We start from the raw sequence: 19,620 nt of genomic DNA, 5'->3' as shown, positions 1-19,620 counted from the left end.
GCACATGCCCACATGCCCTGTGGGTGGCTTTCCTAGTGGCAGGGGGGCCTGAGAGGAGGGGAGGGGCTTACCTTGGGAGAGGCACTGATTGGCCAAGGCCACCTGGCCAGCAAGCAGGTAGAGGTTGAGGCGTGTGAAGATGCCCACCAGGGATGGGATGGTAATGAAGCAGTAGGCAACACAGGCCTGGAGAGAGGAGACATAGCAGGTCAGCTGGCAATGCCCTCACAGTAGATCAGAACACCTGTTCTCATCTGTCCATATTTTCAGGCAAAAACACTTAAAGTAATTTCTGATTCTGAGCTCCAACTTCCCCTCTTGCCTCTGCAGTGCCTGTCTCTTTGGGACAGGCATGAAAAATAAACCCTCCCAGCACAGAAGGGAGGGCAGCGATAACACCCAACAACTGTAAGTTTAAAGCAGCTGTTTACACCAGTTACTTTTAAAAGTGGAGATAGGAGGCAGTCAATTCATGATTCTCTCTCTCCCTTCCTTTCTGAAATCAATAAAAATATATTTAAAAAATTTAAAAGTGGAGGTGATTAGAAGTTGCTAAAAAGAGTTTGAAGTGGTTGACTGAAGAGAGAGGATGAGAAGAGAAGGGGCAGGGCTGGGATGCTTGGATGTCATTGTTTTGCCTAGGATTTCATTTTTTAAGACATGGTTGTGTTACTTAGGTAAAAATTCAGGCAGTACACTCAAGAAGCTTAAATTTTATTTCAAATTTGGGAACTGATCAATAGGGGAAAAGATATTAGACCTTCCAGAGACAGCATAATTACAGAGAACTGGCACACAGCCCCAAGCCCACCCTTGGCCACCTTAGCACATGTGCAAACTCAGGCTCCACTGACCTTGCTTTCAGAAACATTCACAAACTGGCCGGCCCATAGACATGTAAGGAAAATTAATTTGGGAAACCCACAGCCCACCAAGTTCAGTCTGTGGGTCTTATCTTTAGAACATACCCGGACAAAGGCAGCAGTTTTTCTGGAATGATTCCCCTTCATCACTTTTCTTGTTTCCATTGCCAACCGGCTCACACTCTGGGTTTGTTAATGAGTAAAACAGAAATGGGAATGAATGATGGCTGACTCAGATCTTCCACAGACATCTGAACATGAACTACAGCCAGTTCATTGAGAACCAGCCACGTGGGACAAAGACTGATTAGCCCTGAACCCTGAAGTGCCAAATGGGTCATCAGGTAGACTCCATCTGGGCTTGCTCGAACATCTCCAGGGGGTAGACCAAGCATGTCAAACTCGCGGCCCACAGGCCACATGCGGCCCACAATGAATATTTTTGCAACCCAGCCAATATAACAATATATAAGAAATGTTTTAATAAAAGTTTCATAACTTAATTTTTACAATATCCTGTTATACACATTTATTTCAGTCCTTTGTATTCAGCATGTCTCTATCAAAATAAACCTACATTTCTATGAAAATTGAAGCCTTTGCTTTTTTGCTCCACATACACTTACACCTTATTTATTTGGCCCATGGTAGCCTTGGAGTCTGACATGCTTGGGGTAGAACGAAGGCTCTCACTGAGTTAGCCTGCCTATCCTCTGCATTATAAATGACCATTTTCTGGCTTAATGAACAGCTAGGGTTCACTACTCCATTTCTGGAAATCCCATACACTAAAAGCTTAAGATCTTAAAGATCTTAAGAGAAATTTCCAAATCTGAGAGTAACCATGCAATTCAGCTATGCCATACTAGCAACACCCATAGGAGAGGTAATGACAGCAGCCACAGCATCGCGTACCACAGCCAGGTGCTGCCCGAAGAGCTGTCCACTCATTACCTCATCTAACCCTCTCAGCCTGCGAGGTGGGTGGTTACCTCCCTGTGTCATAGACAAAGTCTCCACATGTAGGTGTTAAGCTTAGTAATGTTCCACAGCCTGGCAACCAGCAAACATATAATACAGCTGCTCCTCTTGAATTCATGTGGGGCGACTAAAGAGCCTTAGGGAATTTTTCCACAGATGTGAAAAGTTGGGACCTAGGTTCCCAAATTGTAAAAACTCACAGGGAAACCTCTTATTTTTTTTATTTTTTAAGGAAAACAGCAATTATTGAGCACTGGACAAAGCCCCAGAGCGAGGCAGCCCAGGGTCAATTCCTTACTGTGAGGCTGCGTCTTTACACAGCTGGGGTGTGATAAACGCAAATGCTGTGCAAAACTCAATGTGGAAAAGGCAACGTGGAAGTGAAAATAAAGGTAGTGGTGTCTCCCCAACTCCGGGGTTTGAAAGGCTGTGCAGTGCCCAACTGGTGCACAGCACACTTCATCAGAAAGGAATATGGTCAATTAAGAATGACAAAAAATTTCTATTTTTTACATTTACATGTATTATTGTTTTAAAGGGCTATCAAGTTGTTGGGGCATAAATACTTAAGTTGTCTGAGCCTAAGTGTTTAATAAACAGAGATGTCACTGATTTCTTTCAACCTGGGCACCATGAAAAGTCACTGAAAGGCCGTGTCCCAAGGAAGTGGGCACCCTGGTGAGGCAGCAAGGCCTGGGTTAGTATTCCTCAACCACAGCCAATCCTCACGCCTCTGCTGCTGCACACAGGAACGAGAATAAACACATTTCAGAGAAAAAGGGATCAATAAAACCACTCAAAGATTTCAGTAAGTTCTAGATTGCATCAACCTTTGAGAAAAGCCTGCCACACCTCGGGACCAGGAGCAACATGAGGAAGGGGAGTCCCAGGTTAAATAGTTCTGGCATGTAGATGCTCAATAAACATTTGCTGAGAGAATGAATGAATGAAAAGCCTTACGTGAATCAACTGCACAAGAACAGGTTCCAGATTGCAAAACATCGACCTGGCCTCGACATAGAAGCTTAGCTGCTGCTCAAAATCACGACCAAAGGACACCTAGAATCAAAGAGAGAGGGGCTGACAATGCACACAGCTGAACAGGCTTTGCCTGAACTTTGGGGGAAGGGGGGGTGCTGAGATGACGAGCCACCAATGACCCCCCCATATGACTAGGTGGGAAGGGCATGCAAGCATGCATGCACGTGTGCGTGCACACACTCATTGGGATATACTCTGACCAGACTACAATGCCCCATTCAGCATGTCGCTGACATGTTACTACTGCCACCTCATCATCATGACATGGGCACTGGAGTAGAACACAGAAAGGCTGAAGGGTATGAAACAGAATCTCCTTGGCCGGTGGTGTTCAGTGGTCAGAGCATTGGCCTACACACTAAGGGTCGCAGATTCGATTCCCAAAGACATGTACCTGGGCTGCAGGTTCATTCCCCATCCCTGGTCTGGGTGAGTCCAGGAGGCAACCAGTCGATGTGTCTCCCTCACATCGATGTCTCTTTCTCTTTCTCTCCCCCTCCCTCTATCCTTCCTTTTCACTCTCTCTAAAAAGCAATGGAAAAAATATCCTCAGCTGAGGATTAACAAAAACAAACAAAACACAGAATCTCAAAATACAAACAGAACATCCCCATATAGAAGGAGAGCTGGAAGGAAGCCCTGGAGCCCTGTCAGCTGCGGGCCGTTGGCCAGGATTCCTGCTCCCTGATGGGGTTCCCACCCTCAGTGGCCGCTGTTACCAGAGCCACAGATGGAGGCTTCTTCCCCATTACAAATCCCCTCTCCCATTTCTCCAAAACTGATGACTAGCTGGGTAGCAGGACAAACCGACTGCTACGGCAATAATTCTGGCCCAGGAGTTTAACTTTGCTATTTCCACTGTTGCTACCAGGTTTTACATCTTATTTCCTCATATTCTTTTCCATTATAACTCAGCGGCTTTCAGACAAAGCCATAAAAAGATAAAGACCACATGACTGGCATATAAATCAAGGGGACAGGAGAGGCACCTGGTCAAAACCATAGGTACCTTTCCTAACGTGGCCTGAACTTAATCAAAATTGGTATTTTAGCCACAGTGTTTGGCGGATAGCTCAGCTGACCCTGCTGCTGGATGAGTCACATTTCCTCAGTTAATTCAAGGTGACCTAGTTATTCCCATTTCAGCCTCTGTCTCGATTGCCTGTTAAACCAGGACACTGGTGGCAGCTGGGAGTTAGCTCTGCATACCGAGAACAAAGGCAGGGCTGTTCTGGTGAGGATGGAACAGGTGCTCCCAGAGAAAGCTGCAGTAACCCCCAGTCTGCTGGGCATTTCAGGGTCCCTGGGGACTTTTCCTCCCGGACACAGAGTCACTGCCCTTCCTGAACCTGCGCCTAAAGGCCTTGCGGCCCTGAGTCTGCCCTCCCAGGTAAGAGCTGTGGCAGCTGGATGATGGGAGAAGGGGAAGAAAGCGGTCACACGGAGGAGAGCCACCTCAGCCAGCACTGAGGCCCCGCCCTGCCCCAGAGCAGCCCAGTGGCCCAGCCGACGACAGAACTGTGGGATTAATGAAACACTGTGGCCTGGGTGAGCTGTCCACACTGCGGGTAACAGGCAAAGGGAGAGGGCGCACATTGGTACAGCTGCGTTTCGCTGTCCCATGCAGACAGCAGGAGTGTCAGGGAGCCTCCCGGCCATGCGAGTCTCCCTGGCTTGGTGGTCGTGTTTGCTCTCCCCCACAGCAACCACTTGTTTGGGATGGGCCCACATCCATCCAAAGGACTCAGTCCTACAAAGCTGCTGGGACCCTTCCTCCTGGGCTCTCGTGGGGAGCGAGCCTGCCTAGGAGGGCATCCGGGAGCAGAGCCATGATGCGGAGGTCCCACCTCCAGCAGCTCCTCTGAGGGCTCCATTCCAGAACCTTTGTCACATGAGTCAGGAAGCCGCCCTCCCTCCCCCGGACTTTCCCTGAGGCCAGTTTGTCTTGGCACTCTCTGCCCCAGGAGCCTGGCTAATGGAATCTCTTTTCTAGCCTCATCTTCTCTCAATAAGAACGAGAAGCAGCCGAAGCCGGTTTGGCTCAGTGGCTAGAGCGTCGGCCTGCGGACTGAAAGGTCCCAGGTTCGATTCCGGTCAAGGGCATGTACCTAGGTTGCGGGCGCATCCCCAGTGGGGGGTGTGCAGGAGGCAGCTGATCGATGTTTCTCTCTCATCGATGTTTCTAACTCTCTATCTCTCTCCCTTCCTCTCTGTAAGAAATCAATAAAATATATTTAAAAAAAAAAAAAAAAAAAAAGAATGAGAAGCACCAGGGAACATAATGCTAACTCGTCCACCTGAGTACAGAGAAACAATTATATCCCTTTCCAAGACCGCTGAGTCCGTCCTTAATACCTACCATCTTTACAAACCCACTAATCAGACAGGCCAGCGTTCTCTTCTCATCCTCCAGAGTGAGTGCACTGAAATCAACAAGGTACAGAATTAACACTAGGTGATAAACGAGCTTCCAAAGAAAAATATATAAGAACTAAGCAATGTAACAGGTAACAACATTTTGCATTTTCTAGATTTAGAAATGTTTCACATCTCAAAGTTGCTGTTCTTAAAATTCATTTATTAGTGGTAACTTTTTCTTCTTTGGAATTTGGGCAGAAAGGTTCCACTTCAAATGTAATTCAGAGAACTTTTTTTCAACACAGTAAAAAATTTCAAACTAGGCAGCAAAGTTGAAAAGAATTTTACAGTGAATACCCATATATCCACCCATCAAGATCTTACCATTATCTACACTAATAAAAGAGAAACATGGTAATTGGCGTACGACCGCTACCCTTCCCATTGGCTAATCCCCCTGTCACTCAAAGAGTAGGGCCGAGATATGCAAATTAACTGGCAGCCAAGATGGCAGCCGGCAGCCAGGCAGCTGATGTGAACAGGGAGGCTTGCTTGCTTCAGTGATGGAGAACTCCAACGTTCCCCACCTGACTTGCCCGCCTCTCAGCTGCAACTCTAAGCAACTATGTTGCGAATATAGAAGCTAAAAAAACCCCAGAAACCTGCTTTACTCAACGGGGCTTCAGCCAGACAGACCGCAACACTGTATCAAATACAGATGGTAAACTAAGGCCAGAACCTGTTTTCAGCAGCCGAGGCCTCAGAGTTAAAGGTGGCCCATAATAAAAAAGAAAAAAAGAAAAAAAGGAGCAGTTGGGAGCTTCAGTCCCAGCCTGAAAACAGCCCTCAGCCCCTCAACCAGACTGGCCAGGCACCCCAGTGGGGACCCCCACCCTGAAGGGTGTGTGACCAGCTGCAAACAGCCATCATCCCCTCACCCAGACTGGCCAGGCACCCCAGTGGGGACCCCCACGCTGATCCAGGACACCCTTCAGGGCAAACCAGCCAGCCCCACCCATGCACCAGGCCTCTATTCTATATAGTAAAAGGGTAATATGCCTCCCAGCACCGGGATCAGCGGAGCTGAGAGGCCTCCCGGCACCGGGATCAGCATGACAGGGGGCAGCGCCCAAACCACCTGATCTCCCTGCAGCTCTGTGTGTGACAGAGGGCTGGCCCAACCCCCCCGCCCCCCACGGGCCCTGCTCTGTGTGTGACGGGGTAGAGCCATAACCTCCCCATTGGCCCTGCCCTGAGTATGAGAGTGGCGGCGCCCCAACCACCTGATCGGCCCTGCTCTGTGGGTGATAGGGGGCGGCGCCCTCCCCCCGCCACAGGCCCTGCTCTGTGTGTGATGGGGGGTAGAGCCATAACCTCCCCATCTGTCCTGCGCTGAGTGTGACAGTGGCGGCGCCCCAATCCCCTGATCGGCCCTGCTCTATGGGTGATAGAGGGCGGCGCCCCAACCTCCTGATCCGTCCTGCCCTGAGTGTGATGGGGGCGGTGCCCCACTCCCCTATCGGCCCTACTCTGTGAGTGACAGGGGGGAGCTCCTCAAACCCCTGATCGGCCCAGCTCTGTGCATGACAGGGTATGGAGCCCCAACCCCCCTGATGGGCCCTGCTCTGTGCGTGACAGGGGGTGGCGCCCCAACCTCCCCATCGACCCTGCCTTGAGTGTGACAGGGGGCGGTGCCCCAACCCCCCAATCGGCCCTACCCTGAGCGTGACTGAGCGTGGCATTGCAACCTCCCAATCTGCCCTCCTCTGTGCATGACAGGGGGCGGCTTCCCAACTCCCCAATCGGCCCTGCTCTGAGCCCGAGCAGGGGCTGCACCTAGGGATTGGGCCTGCCCTCTGCCACCCGGGAGCAGGCCTAAGCCAGCAGGTCGTTATCTCCCAAGGGGTCCCAGACTGCGAGAGGGCACAGGCCGGTCTGAGGGACCCCCCCCTTCCCCCGAGTGCACAAATTTTTGTGCACCGGGCCTCTAGTCATTTTATAATATTTACTTTATCACATAACCATCTATTTCCCTCTCCATCTGTCAGTATGTCTTATTTTGGGGATGGATCTTAAAGTAAATCACAGAACTCAGTTACTTCTATTAACAAATTAAATACAAATATATATGTGTAAGAAAATGTCAAGGCTTCATAGTTTAGACCAGTGATGGCGAACCAATGACACTCATTGTTTTGGTTGATTTTTCTTTGTTAAATATCAAAAATATAAATCTTTGTTTTACTATGGTTGCAAATATCAAAAAATTTCTATATGTGACATGGCACCAAAGTTACGGTTTTTCAAAATGCTGACATGCCGAGCTCAAAAGGTTCACCATCACTGGTTTAGACTGTACTTGTAAAGCTTATAAATAGGGCCCTGATTTATTCTGAAAAAGAGCCCAGAGAAAACAGGAACCAAGAGTTTTGTTTGTTGATTTGCTCTAGGAAAGATAACTATTGGCAGAGACTGCAAAACACCCTCCAATAGGCCAGGTCTCCTCCCTTCTCCTAGACTACATTTCCCAGTCTCCTCTGCAGCTAAATATGGCCATGTGACAGTTCTAGCCAATGGGATGTGAATGCAAGCAATTAAGAGCCTTCCAAGTTTTTTTTGTTTTGTTTTTATTGTTTAAAGTTTTATATGTCTCCTTTTCCCCCAACTGACGCCCCCCGCCCCAGCTATTCCCACCCCGGGCAAGCCTCCACTGCCCCAGTGTCTGTGTCCATTGAAGAGCCTTTCAAGTTTTGCCCTAAAAGAAAGCTGCTGCCTACATCCTGCAGAATGCAGCAAGGACATAGTCAAGGTAAGCCAGCTTCCACCAGGAAACAAGGACAACACCCAGAGCGATGGCAGAGCAACAAGACAGAAGGAGCCTGGGTTCCCGGATGATGTTCTAAAGCAGAGCTATCATACCTCCACCTGCTGGCCTCATACTTTTATCAAGAGAGAAATCAACCTATTTTATTTAAGCCAAAAGCCAATATCCTACTAACACAAGTGCCTTTCTGGATGTTTTCTGTGCCTTTATTTTTATTTTTGCCCAGTTAAAATCTAATGGTTCCATTTATTATTAAAAGTGTTGATATTTTGCCCTAGCTGACTTGGCTCAGTGGATAGAGCGTCAGCCTGCGGACTGAAGGGTCCCAGGTTCGAGTCCAGCCAAGGGCACATGCTTGGGTTGAGGGCTCGATCCCCAGTAGGGGGCGTGCAGGAAGCAGCCGATCAATGATTTTCTCTCATCATTGATGTTTCTCTCTCTCCCTTCTCCCTTCCTCTCTGAAATCAATAAAGAAATATTTTTTAAAAAACGAAAAAAAAAATGTGTTAATATTTTGGTTTTTATAACTACCCATGAAGTTGAAAGCACAAAGTCATGAAAATAAAGATTCTGAAAATCTTCAGAGGGAAAAAAAAGAAGTACAATTCCTCTTATTGATGGTTGAATTCTAAAACAATTTTCTCAGTGCTTGTAACATTTTACAGTGAATCAAGCTGCTTGGTTAAAAATTCTTTGGGAACTAAAATTTCAGTGATAAGCAGGAATTGCCTTAACTGTAGTCAAATAGAAATGTGGGGTTGGGGGCAGGCTAGAAAGCAAAGGAGTGATCATTTGGCCTTTGACCCAAAGGTAAGGTCAGTGGGTAGGTCTCAGCCTCAAATATACTGAAGAAATAACGTCCTTCATGTAAGAAGGATGAACAATTGCAGGTGCCTTTAAAGAACTGGTGACTAACGAGGAAACATGTGAAGGCTATGTTACTGAATGAGGGAACTCACTATTATATTACCTGCTGCTCTCAGAAATCTCTTGGAGACAGGAGTTTGAGTCCACTTGGATGAAACCAGCCTGTTCTCTCACCTGAACTTCCTTTATAAAAACATGCCATCTCATTTTCTCAGGAAGGTACCCTCAGCCTCCCTCCTCTCCTAGAGTGGAAAGTCCTCATTGGCAAGAACCTTAATAGCCCCATAAAAATATAACTCCCAGTGGCAGCTTCCAGCAGCAATCCCCCTCATGTACTGCCATGTGGCATTGAGACCCAACCCATGTGACGTGGCAGCTTACTTCACAGAGTCATGCATGGTCTTGCACACGTGCAGGAGGGCGTTCAGAATGACCGGATCCTTGGTGGGCTCATGCTGATGCCTGGGAAACAGTTAAAGGCAGTCGTGAAAGCTGTGCCCCTGAGGACAGTGAAAGCATGGGTTTGGTTCTTATCAGCTATACATATTTGAGAAGCAGAAAACGATCCGATTGCACAAACTATGGCCCAGTTCACCACTGATGGGCTCTGTTCTAGTTTTCTCTTAATTCTTCTTTCAATGACAAGTTTGCTCTTCTCCACATACTGTAATTTCTAGTAACTGCAGAATCCTGGTCAAGCTGCTACACTTCCTAATACAAGCAAAGGGCAAATCTGTTGTTGTTTTTTATCATGTTTCTTGAACTCTCTGAAGTGGCTCATGACCTATCTTCAACTGTGTTAGGTGCAGGGAGCACGTATTAATTGGGTTTTTCAAATAATATAAAAGGACGAGCTCGTCAAACAAACCCTTATGCAAGTAAAGTTGGTGTATTTATTCCAAGCGTATGGAATTAATCTTTTAGGAAGACCACACAAGGAAAGCTTAAAACATATATCCAAGCAACATCTATCTCAATTTTCTAAACTCTTCATACTTAATATTTAAAAAATAGTATACATGAAATCACTGACTACACTAGTTATATACTATCTAACATACGTTAAAATAAATATATACAACTTTACAAATGAAAATGAAAACCTCTCCTCCATGGACCACCTACAGTTATTTCATGTACCACCAGCAGTATGCAGTTCTGGGAAACGTATTTAATAACATGAAAGGAACTAAACTTGAAAATGGATCACAAATCTACCCACTGACCATGCAAACCTTTCTAGCTCTGGTACCTTGATAAATATGACTTTATCTTTTAAAATATTACTCTCTAAGTAGTTCATCAATAGATTGCTCCTTCCAGTAGCACATCTGAGTGAATGCAGGTGATGACCACGCTCCTGTGAATGCTCAGGATGTTGTCTTCTTCAGCACAGAGTACAGCCTTCAGCATAACTGCTCCTCAGGTGGTTTCCCTCTCACTGTTGTCTCAGGTATGAAATGCATGCACAGGCCTGGGCCCCAGAGTGCAAACACTGATTTCTTATCAACAGGTTTCAAAAAGGCATTAGGAATTGAAGCTTCCAATTACAAAGTTACACTTACTTGATAAAAACTTCCATGATGCATTTGCAAACCTCCACCCGCACGCTCTCTTTTTGGAACATGTCCAGAAATGGCAGAAATTTTTCCTAAAACAAAATTCAAAAAGAAAAAAGCACTCTCCATGCTATTTATATACATTATTAAAAGGAACCCGTGGGTCATTTTTTTCTTTGAAGGTCAAAAGAGCTGCTCATCTCTGAGGCAGGCCAGCAAGGACTCCCCTGAGAGCAGGAGATGACTCAGAGGTTTAGAAACGACTGCTATTAAAACAACTTTCTGCCCTAACCGGTTTGGCTCAGTGGATAGAGCGTTGGCCTGAGGACTGAAGGATCCCAGGTTCGATTCCAGGCAAGGGCATGTGCCTTGGTTGCTGCGGGCTTGATCCCCAGTAGTGGGGTGTACAGGAGGCAGCTGATCGATGTTTCTCTCACATTGATGTTTCTAACTCTCAATCCCTTTCCCTTCCTCCCTGTAAAAAAAATAAAATATATTTTTTTTTTAAAAAAAATAAAACAATTTCCTTGTGCCCAGGGATTAGGCTGGGACCAGTTAACATTTTGGTGCACCATCTGAGCAACATTTATTTTTTATTATTTTGTTAATCCTCAACCAAGGATATTTTTTCCATTGATTTTTACAGAGTGAAAGGGAGGAAGGGAGGGGGAAAGGGTGAGAGAAAGAGAGAGAGAGAGAGAGAGAGAGAGAGAGAGAGAGATCGATGTGAGAGACACATCAATTGGTTGCCCCCAGCACATGCCCCCATGGGGGCGGGGACAGAACCAGCAACCTTTCGGTGCAGGGGCCTACGCTGTAACCACTGAGCCCACCCGAAAGGGCTGGGCAACATTTAGGTGACCATAAGCTTTCTGTGTGCTAAAATGAAAAGTAAGCTTCAGCATTTTTACAGTGGCATTGGCAAGCAAAGAAAGGACTCAGAGTTGTTCAGAGAGTGACTATGGCATCTTGCCTCTATTTTTAAATAAAGAAAAGACCAAAACCTTGCCGCCTTGTGAGTGTTTGTGAATGGGGACTCCTCCCCTCGGCGCCACGGTACTCAGGCGCCCAGGTCGCCCTTGCCCAGTGCACTGCAGCAGGCTTGACAGGACGTCTCAGAAGCTTTTAACTTTTTGAGGGAAACATAATAAATCTCAGCTGTCAGGCACTGAGACAACTGCTATTTCAGTTTCAACATTAGGTTGTGCGATGAAAGCAAGTACCATGTGAAAGTCACTGAGGAAGAGGAAGTCCAGTTTGCCTCCAGGGTTGAGAAGCCGTGGTGCCCACTGGAGCACACATTCTAGTAGTAAGGAATGATGAACTGAAGGTCATATTTTCTTTCAGTCTAGGTGCATCATGTTTTTCAACTGCTGGTTGAGCTGTGATGACAGCGATACTTAAGCTGTTTAGACGTAGCTTACTTTATGAAGAAAACCGTTAAGCATTTCTTTTGGCCCAGGGCACCTTGAAAAATGACTGAGACACTAAGAGAACCTCTGACTCAGATACAAATTTCCACAAATAATTAAGGAGTGCTACTTACCACTGAGAAGAGCACTGAGAAATCATGGAAATGGGCAATCACTTTCTTAATTATCGACTGAAGCTGCAAATGAAACAAAAAACACATCTTATTTAATAAAACTTGAGTATGTTTAAAAGGCCACCCTTGCATCATTTGCAACCCCAATTCCAAGAAGGGAAGCCTGGACTGCCCAAGGACTGGGAAGGACTGAACCTTGAGAAACAGTGTCTTGGTCTGGAACAGGCAGAGCAAGGAGGCACTTAGCTCCTTGTGAGGACTGAAGGGGATGGTTCAGGTACGGGTACCTGCCCTTCAGTCCTCCGATAGTCAGCTGTGATTATCCAGGAGTAGCAGAAGTTTCTGGAGCCACACAGACATCGCCAGACACAGCCTCACTACTGTAGCTAGAAGGCAGCCAGAGACATCAGGTCAACCGTGGATGTGGCTGGGTCCCATAGAACTTCATTCACAAAACAGCCCAACCTGACTATTCCCTGACTTTGCCAGAAGCCAAAGGTCACATCCTCCAGGAGGGCGGGGCGTGGGTCTCAGGCCCTGGGACTGGGTCCACCATCCCCACTTGAGTGAACACAGAGCTGCTGACCGGCCTCGCCAGGAAGGAGAGGCCAAGGAGCCACCTCTAAATTAAACACAAACCTTGCCTGCCCCCTTACTGTTAAGAGAAATTCACTGACAGATACTTTGTTTCTACTAAAAACACTCCTGTTTACAAATCCTTTACAAAGGAAATTGCTCATGTTCTAGAAACAGAATATTAAAAGTACGATCCCATTTCATAATTAAGTAATTTTTTAGGTCAGTCAAGCAAAAGATGAAGATACTGCAATACTGTCTGGTTAAAACAGTTTCTGAAACCATATCCACAGCAACAAATCCCTTTAGCTCAGGAATGTTTTAAATTAAGTGCAGTTACACATGCATTCTCCCCTGCCGCCACTGTGCTGCTGTCAAATGCAGGAAAGTGAACAGTGATGTAACTATAATACTTTAATCTATCATCCATATCCCTATCCCTATCTGCTCACTGTGTTGGCTGCAAATGATTTTTTTTAATTCTACCATTTCTTCCATATTTCTCAATTGGCACCTCCACCCCTCTTTCCCTTCATCTATTTATTTCTATTCATCATTAGAAAGTCCGCTGGATCCCTATTTTAGTCAGTCGGTTATAACCCACCACTCTCCTTATGTTTTTGATGTTCAAATTGGGAGTTTACAAGGCCCCTTCTGGGTCCTTTTCAGTTCCCTGTGCCCCATCAGTATTTTTAGTGTGTCCTTACTTTCTGGCACAAGAAATACTCCAGGCTTACCAGGCATGTTCCCTACCCCTGGCCTGGAGTAAGAAAAGGCCACTTCAGTCCACGGGCTCACAACCAATATGGACGGATGTCACGAATGCAAGCTGCCCCCAGGGCCCCTGCTATAAGATGCTGTTAGACAGGATAGAGTCACTGTCCAGTCTAATTCCAGTCTCTCTCAGGAATGGGCCGCATTAAAATCATTGTTACTTCAAGTTTTCAATTAATTGGGCCCCTAGTACTTAAGGTCTTACCGAAATTTCCTCAACAATTCTAATGCACACACACCACTCTTCATCCGTGCTGAGACCGACACCCACACCCACAGGGTCGGCCCCAGGCTCTGCCTGCACACCATTCACTCCACAACCCTCACCAAGACCTGTGTGCACGACATAGTGTTTATGTCCCACCTAGAAAAATGTCACATAGTAGTGGCTGCTCAATAAATTGTAATGATGAACCATTTTAATTAGCAAATTGTGAGAGTCTTAACTTAGCAAAATGTAAGAATTCTAAAATTCTTACAAGAATGTGTAACGCATTTTCTTATACTAAGTGAAGGTAGAAATCGATCATAGGCAGTAAGTGCCTGAACATCATGTTACTAAGTAAAAAATAAAAAAAATCTTAATTTGATCAAAAGTTACCTTACATATGTGATCCTGAGCTGGACTGAAAAACCTGCTCTCAGGGCACGAATGAGTCCAGTGACAACGGGAGCAGGGACCCTGCGGTAGGCACTGTGATGCCTCAATGTTAGCATCCTGAAGCTGACCGCTACACTGGGTTACACAGAGCATGACATTGTCCTTAGGAATTAAATACTCACTGAATGATTTATAGGCAAAGTGGTGAGATGTTTGTAACTTATCTTCAAACGATTCAGAAAAGATCTGCGTGCATATGAATGTGTGTGCACACAAGGATAATGATAAAGCAAATAAGGAGTATGTTCATAGCTGGAGAATCTGGGTAAGGAATAATGGGATTTTTCCAAGCTATTCTTTCAACTTTTCAACACACTTTAATTTATTTCCAAATAAAAAGTTAGTTTAACTGAAAAACACAGGCACCTTACTTGAGTTCCTGGGCTTCCCATCCACACCTCACTTATTCCTCACAACCACTGGGGGTAGTACTATTAGTACCCCCATTTTGCAGAGGAGAAAACTGAGGCACAAGATTAAGTAACTGAGTAAAAGGTACACAGTCAGGGTATGACAGAGCTAGGATCATCTGACTTTCTGGTGTGACCCATGCAACATGCCAATTTAATTCAACCACATAAAACCTCCAGCAGTGTAGAAGGTAAATACACATCTGTACCTGAGGGTAGGAGTCTTCAAAGGCGCGATCTGGAGTCATGTGCTTGATGATGTCAGCCAACACGGTGTTCACCTCTCTTTTCTAATGGGAAGTGAACGAAACCCCCATTAGACACTGAAGGGTAGTCACTGACCATTTTTCTGGAGAAAAGGACTAATGTGTTCAGAATATAGTACACATCCTCCAGAAATAGTTTCAAATATTCTGCTGAAAATATTATAAGGGGAAAATCCATCCCATATCACAGCTTCACGGTGGCTCTGTCCGCACCACGTCAGGACGGAAACATGGTTCCCACAGGCTCTGGGCATTCCCAGGCCCCTGCTTCCCTGCCTGCTGGGAAAATCGACTGTGCCACTTGCTGCCCCCGCCAGGTCCCTCTCCGGTGCTGCAAAGCCGCACTGACATTGTGTAAGAGCACAGACCTCCCCCCACAAGCCAGGTAACCCAATGCCCACTTCACTGTTGCTGCTTAAAGTAAATAAGTCTGGCAGTAGGATTCAATCCCAGTTCTACCTGTTTTAAAGCCTCTGTTCTTTGATAAGCCCAGTATTTCCCAAACTGAGGTCCCAGGCGGGGCCTCGGGGAAGAAGTGTGTTTGTGTGCTTAGACAGTAATTACATTGCAGTCAACTGTGTTTGGGAACTGCTGCTTGCTAGACCCCATGGAAAGTCACCATGACTTCAGCATGTACACATCTAATGTATCTGAGAGTGAAAAACTGATTAGCTTTGCACAATGCAGCTTTTCCCAAATTCACATGGGAACCCTCTCGCTGTAGCACACATATTAATGCTCTGTCACACTATACAACAAAGGATGGACTTTTTATAAGTTAGGAATAATTATCACTGTAAAATGCCTAAGCTAGACTTATTCACTATAATAAACATGAAAAAATATATAATTATTTCAAAAACACAGCCACACATACCGTGAAATGCCGGCAGGTGTACTCTGCCCACACCTCGGCGCAATCAATGTAGTCCTGCAGGGAAAAGCAAAGATGTCCACAGTGAGAACCCCATGCGGACTGATGGCGGAAGCCCTTCTTGGGCTATGACAATGGAAAGAGCTGACAACTGGTAGGAATTCCGAGTTTCATCTACAGAAAACTCTGCCCACCGATATATTTTACCCTGAGATGAGAATTATAGAAAAACATAAGTTGCTTGAAACTGTGGACGCTGAGAAAGAAGACACCTACTAAGAAGGGCTCCTGGTGGCTAACTGGGCTCAAATTTCCAAAGCAGAGCCCAGCAGCCGCGTCCCCGCGGGCCTCTCCAGCAAGCTGCACTTCAGGGAAGCAGCCTGCACCCATTTGCCTGCCTCTGCACTGAGCTGCCTGATGTACTGAGTCTGGGATCCAAGCCAACCCTTTATAAAGGAGTTGCTTGAGCCCTAGCCAGTTTGGTTCAGTGGACAGTGTCGGCCTGCAGACCTAAGGGTCCCAGGTCTGATTCTGGTCAAGGGCACGTACCTCAGTTTCAGGGTCCTCCCTGGCCCAGGCCCTAGTCGGGGCACATGTAGGAGGCAACCAATTGATGTATTTCTTTCATATCAATGTTTCTCTCTCTCTTTCCCTCTCTCATCCACTCTCTCTAAAAATCAATGGAAAAATATCCTCAGGTAAGGATTTAAAAAAAATAAAGGAGTTGCTTGAATCCTATTTCAACCAATAGGACTGAGGCTTTCTCCATCCAATCAGAGCTATGCAGCTCTATGCTTATTGACTTCTGCACTGACCAATCAGAGCAGTTCAATTCTGACCAATCAGGATAGTGCCTTTTGGAACAAACTGCAAGGATTTGGAGTCCTCATTTGCATGAGGATGAACCAATCAGGGACCAGGTGCAGGGACCTCTGTCTATAAGTCAATTCCCTCTGCTCTAGGAGTACACTTTCCCTTTTTTACAAAGACTGACACTACATTTCCTAATAGGAGCTGAAACACCAAAGGTGAGACACTGAGGACATCTCAGAGGAACAGAGTGGAGCAGACAGTGCAGGGCAGGCTGCAGACGGCAGGGAGCAGAGCTGTCTAGCCAGAGAGGGGTCTGGCCCAGGGCCACCAAACAGGCCAGTGGCTATTACCACAGCCATGCTGTCACAATTGAGCTGTTGGTGCTGAAGTTTCCTTCTTCATCGCAGTCCAAACTGGGGATTCCTACTGGTGTCAAATTGAAGGCACCAACATTTGATTGACAAAACTACCCAGACCAAGACAGAAAACCAGGAAGCTCTACCAGGATTGAAGAATGGGGAAAATCAAGGGGCAGGGGGAGACAACAGTGGAGAGTCCACCACACTCGGTGAAGGAACGGAGGACAGATCTGGTTGAAGGTTTCAGATTTGCCTAAAATGTGATTTTTCAAAATCAGGCTTCCTGCCTTTAAAAAGCAAACTATAGGTCATACCTGGTGTGTACCTGATGTAAAAGTTAAGCAAGCCTAAAGAACAATTTTCAAGGTGGCAGCCGAGTAGGTGGATCCTTCTTGCAACTCCTCCCAGAACCAAATCCTATATAATAAAAGGCTAATATGCAAATAAACCAAATGGGTGGAACAACCAAACAACCGGTCGCTATGATGTGCGCTGACCACCAGGAGGCATGTGCACAACATGGCTTGTGTTGGACACAGCGGGATGGTGGAGCAGGTGAACAGAGGCACAGAGGCACCAGACCAAGGCAGGGCACTGGTCACTGTCATTGGGGCAAGCCTCTTGGTGGTTACTGAAAATTCTTTGCTCCCATGTGCCATGGTCCCGCTGGGCGCTCATACTTGCTGCTGGCATGGGCCCCGCTTACACCTGCTGCCGGCGTCAGAGCTGCCACTTGTACCCACTGCCGGTGCCTGGCGCCAGTCCCAATCACTTGGCGCCATCAGTGGGTGCTAGCGGTGGCGGATAGGCCTGATCACCCCTAAGGGCTTCTCTACCTCCCCCTGCTCCTGAGGGGCGATTGGGACAGCAACTGCTGCTCGCTCCCACTAACAGCACCGGCCCAGCCCTGCTCATACCCACTGACAGTGCCAGTCCCGCTCACACTCACTGCTGGCGCTGGCCTCAATCGCTCCGCGCCATTAGCACGTGGGAGCAGTGGTGGCGGGAGCAGGCCTGCCAGCAGACAGAGGACCAAGGGCCGTGGCAGGAAGGGCCAGTTGTGGGCACAGAGAATGGGTCAAGACCCGCCCCTGTGCCTACCGCAGACTCGCAGCCCACCGTTCCTTTCAAGGTGCACTAATTCATGCACTGGATCCCTAGTTAGAAATAGAACTAAATGGGGGCACATTCACCTGGAACTAACAACTGAGGGGCTGCTGCTCTAACAGGTGCAGGCTGCGGTGGGGGTATCCCTGAGAGGAATGAGGCCTGGACCCAGGCTGGGCTCCCCAGGCCAGAGCACTAGAGCCGAGACGCGGCCTCATAACGTGCAGCCGGGAAAGGTGATGGCTCCTATCCATCAGGGAGACAGGCAGACGGTTGGAGGTAAAGCCACTTGAAAAGCAGAATAGAACACCAGAGCACAGGGTTTCCCTTCAGCCACTCACATGAGGCGCTGGGGCGGGAGGGCAGTGCGCCTGGAGCTCCCTGAGAAGAGGCTGGGGTTGGGGATGGGCAGACACAGGAATGGAAGCTGGGAGACTGAGCTTCATCATCCCCGCCCACCCACCCATACCCTAGCAGCCACTTCTCCTGAGATGCCCAAGCCCTTTAAACAGCAGCAGCTTGGGGAAAGGCAAACCCCACCTTGGAGATATAGCTCCCCTCACCTGCAGGAAGCCTGCTAGCCCCACCCTGCATCTCGACCTCTGCTGAGGAGCCTGCAGCTGAGGCCAAGCCTACCTCTGGGCAGTCTTGGGGGGCATCTGTAACTGACTTTGGGGTGCAGCCATTCTCCCCACAGTGCTAGGAACTGAACTCACAAGAGAGCTAATAGGAACTGCTGGGTTCCAGCAGACTACTGGAAGCCACGGCTTTCCCAATACTGTCATAGAGTGCACCAAGGAACGAAGGCCGATGGACCTGGGACGATTAGCAGGGCTATCACCAAGCACCATTGTTCTGTTGAGATCACGGTGGCTCGAAGCAATTTCCTGACCTAATAGCCTCAAAGTAAATGTTTACTGGACCTTACTGACCTTTACTGACCTCTGAGATGCTCTGTCTGCTACCTGTTTGCTGTGCTTTACTGACGGCAAGATGTGTATCTAAAATTGAATAAAAGCAGACAAGGCCAGGTTTCAGTGACTCTTCTAGAGAGAGGTTTCTATCTGGCCCCCCTATGCCTTCTATTTTTATATTTCTTGCCTAGTGTTTTCATTTGTGCATTGGCCCCTTCTTCAGATCCTGAACCCCCACTGCAACAGGTTGCCAAAGCAGACCCCACAGGTCTGCACTCAAGGGCACTGCCCTGCCATCAGGGAAATATTCCAGTAGAGACTCAGATGTGTGGCTCTGGGGGAGAGGAACACACCCACCATCTATCTGAACACCCAGCGGCCTCAGTCTCCCAATTCCATCAAAAGCCCCTTCAGAAGCAGCCTTTACAGTGGCAACTGGCTGGCAGGCAGAGGAGGGAGGAGAACCCCCAGGGGCCTTAGGATGTTTGCTGACTGCCCCTGGGCCCCTTACTGCTAACAAGCTGGCCCCAGAGTGCAGCTGGCCCTCGAGGTGCAGCCGAGCCCTGAGCTGGCAGACACAAACCATGAATCGCCGGAAGCACTGAGCAGTTGCTGAGGGCCAAGCATGGACGGCTTCGGACAGGGGCTGGCACCAACGTACCTCCCAGGGACTCACGCGGAATACAGAACAGCCTCATTCTGCATAAGAGCAGGATCCAAAGGGACCAGGAGGCACTAAACCCTGCCAAGACAAAGTGACTTCGCTTTTTGGGGCATTCTTTTCTTTCTTTATTTCTCAATTACATTGTTATTATTTTTGTCTTTCT

At 47.4% G+C, this 19,620-nt stretch overlaps 1 protein-coding gene across 3 annotated transcripts in view; it reads right to left on the bottom strand.

Moving 5' to 3' along the window:
* The window catches only part of VPS35L (VPS35 endosomal protein sorting factor like), a 160,623-nt gene that overhangs the window by 22,545 nt on the left and 118,458 nt on the right, over positions 1 to 19,620 (bottom strand). For all 3 annotated transcript variants that reach the window (XM_059691973.1, XM_059691974.1, XM_059691975.1), the window contains 9 exons: positions 15,604 to 15,657; positions 14,670 to 14,750; positions 12,040 to 12,102; positions 10,500 to 10,585; positions 9,316 to 9,396; positions 5,245 to 5,308; positions 2,805 to 2,903; positions 969 to 1,046; positions 72 to 186 (listed from right to left, as the gene is read on the bottom strand). In XM_059691973.1, the coding sequence (XP_059547956.1) occupies positions 72 to 186; positions 969 to 1,046; positions 2,805 to 2,903; positions 5,245 to 5,308; positions 9,316 to 9,396; positions 10,500 to 10,585; positions 12,040 to 12,102; positions 14,670 to 14,750; positions 15,604 to 15,657 (721 nt within the window). The remainder of the gene's footprint in view (positions 1 to 71; positions 187 to 968; positions 1,047 to 2,804; positions 2,904 to 5,244; positions 5,309 to 9,315; positions 9,397 to 10,499; positions 10,586 to 12,039; positions 12,103 to 14,669; positions 14,751 to 15,603; positions 15,658 to 19,620) is intronic.

The sequence above is a fragment of the Myotis daubentonii genome, chromosome 4 (genome assembly GCF_963259705.1).
Source record: "Myotis daubentonii chromosome 4, mMyoDau2.1, whole genome shotgun sequence".
Taxonomy (NCBI): domain Eukaryota; kingdom Metazoa; phylum Chordata; class Mammalia; order Chiroptera; family Vespertilionidae; genus Myotis; species Myotis daubentonii.
Note: the sequence above shows the minus strand (reverse complement) of the source record. Positions and strands in the feature narration are given on the sequence as shown.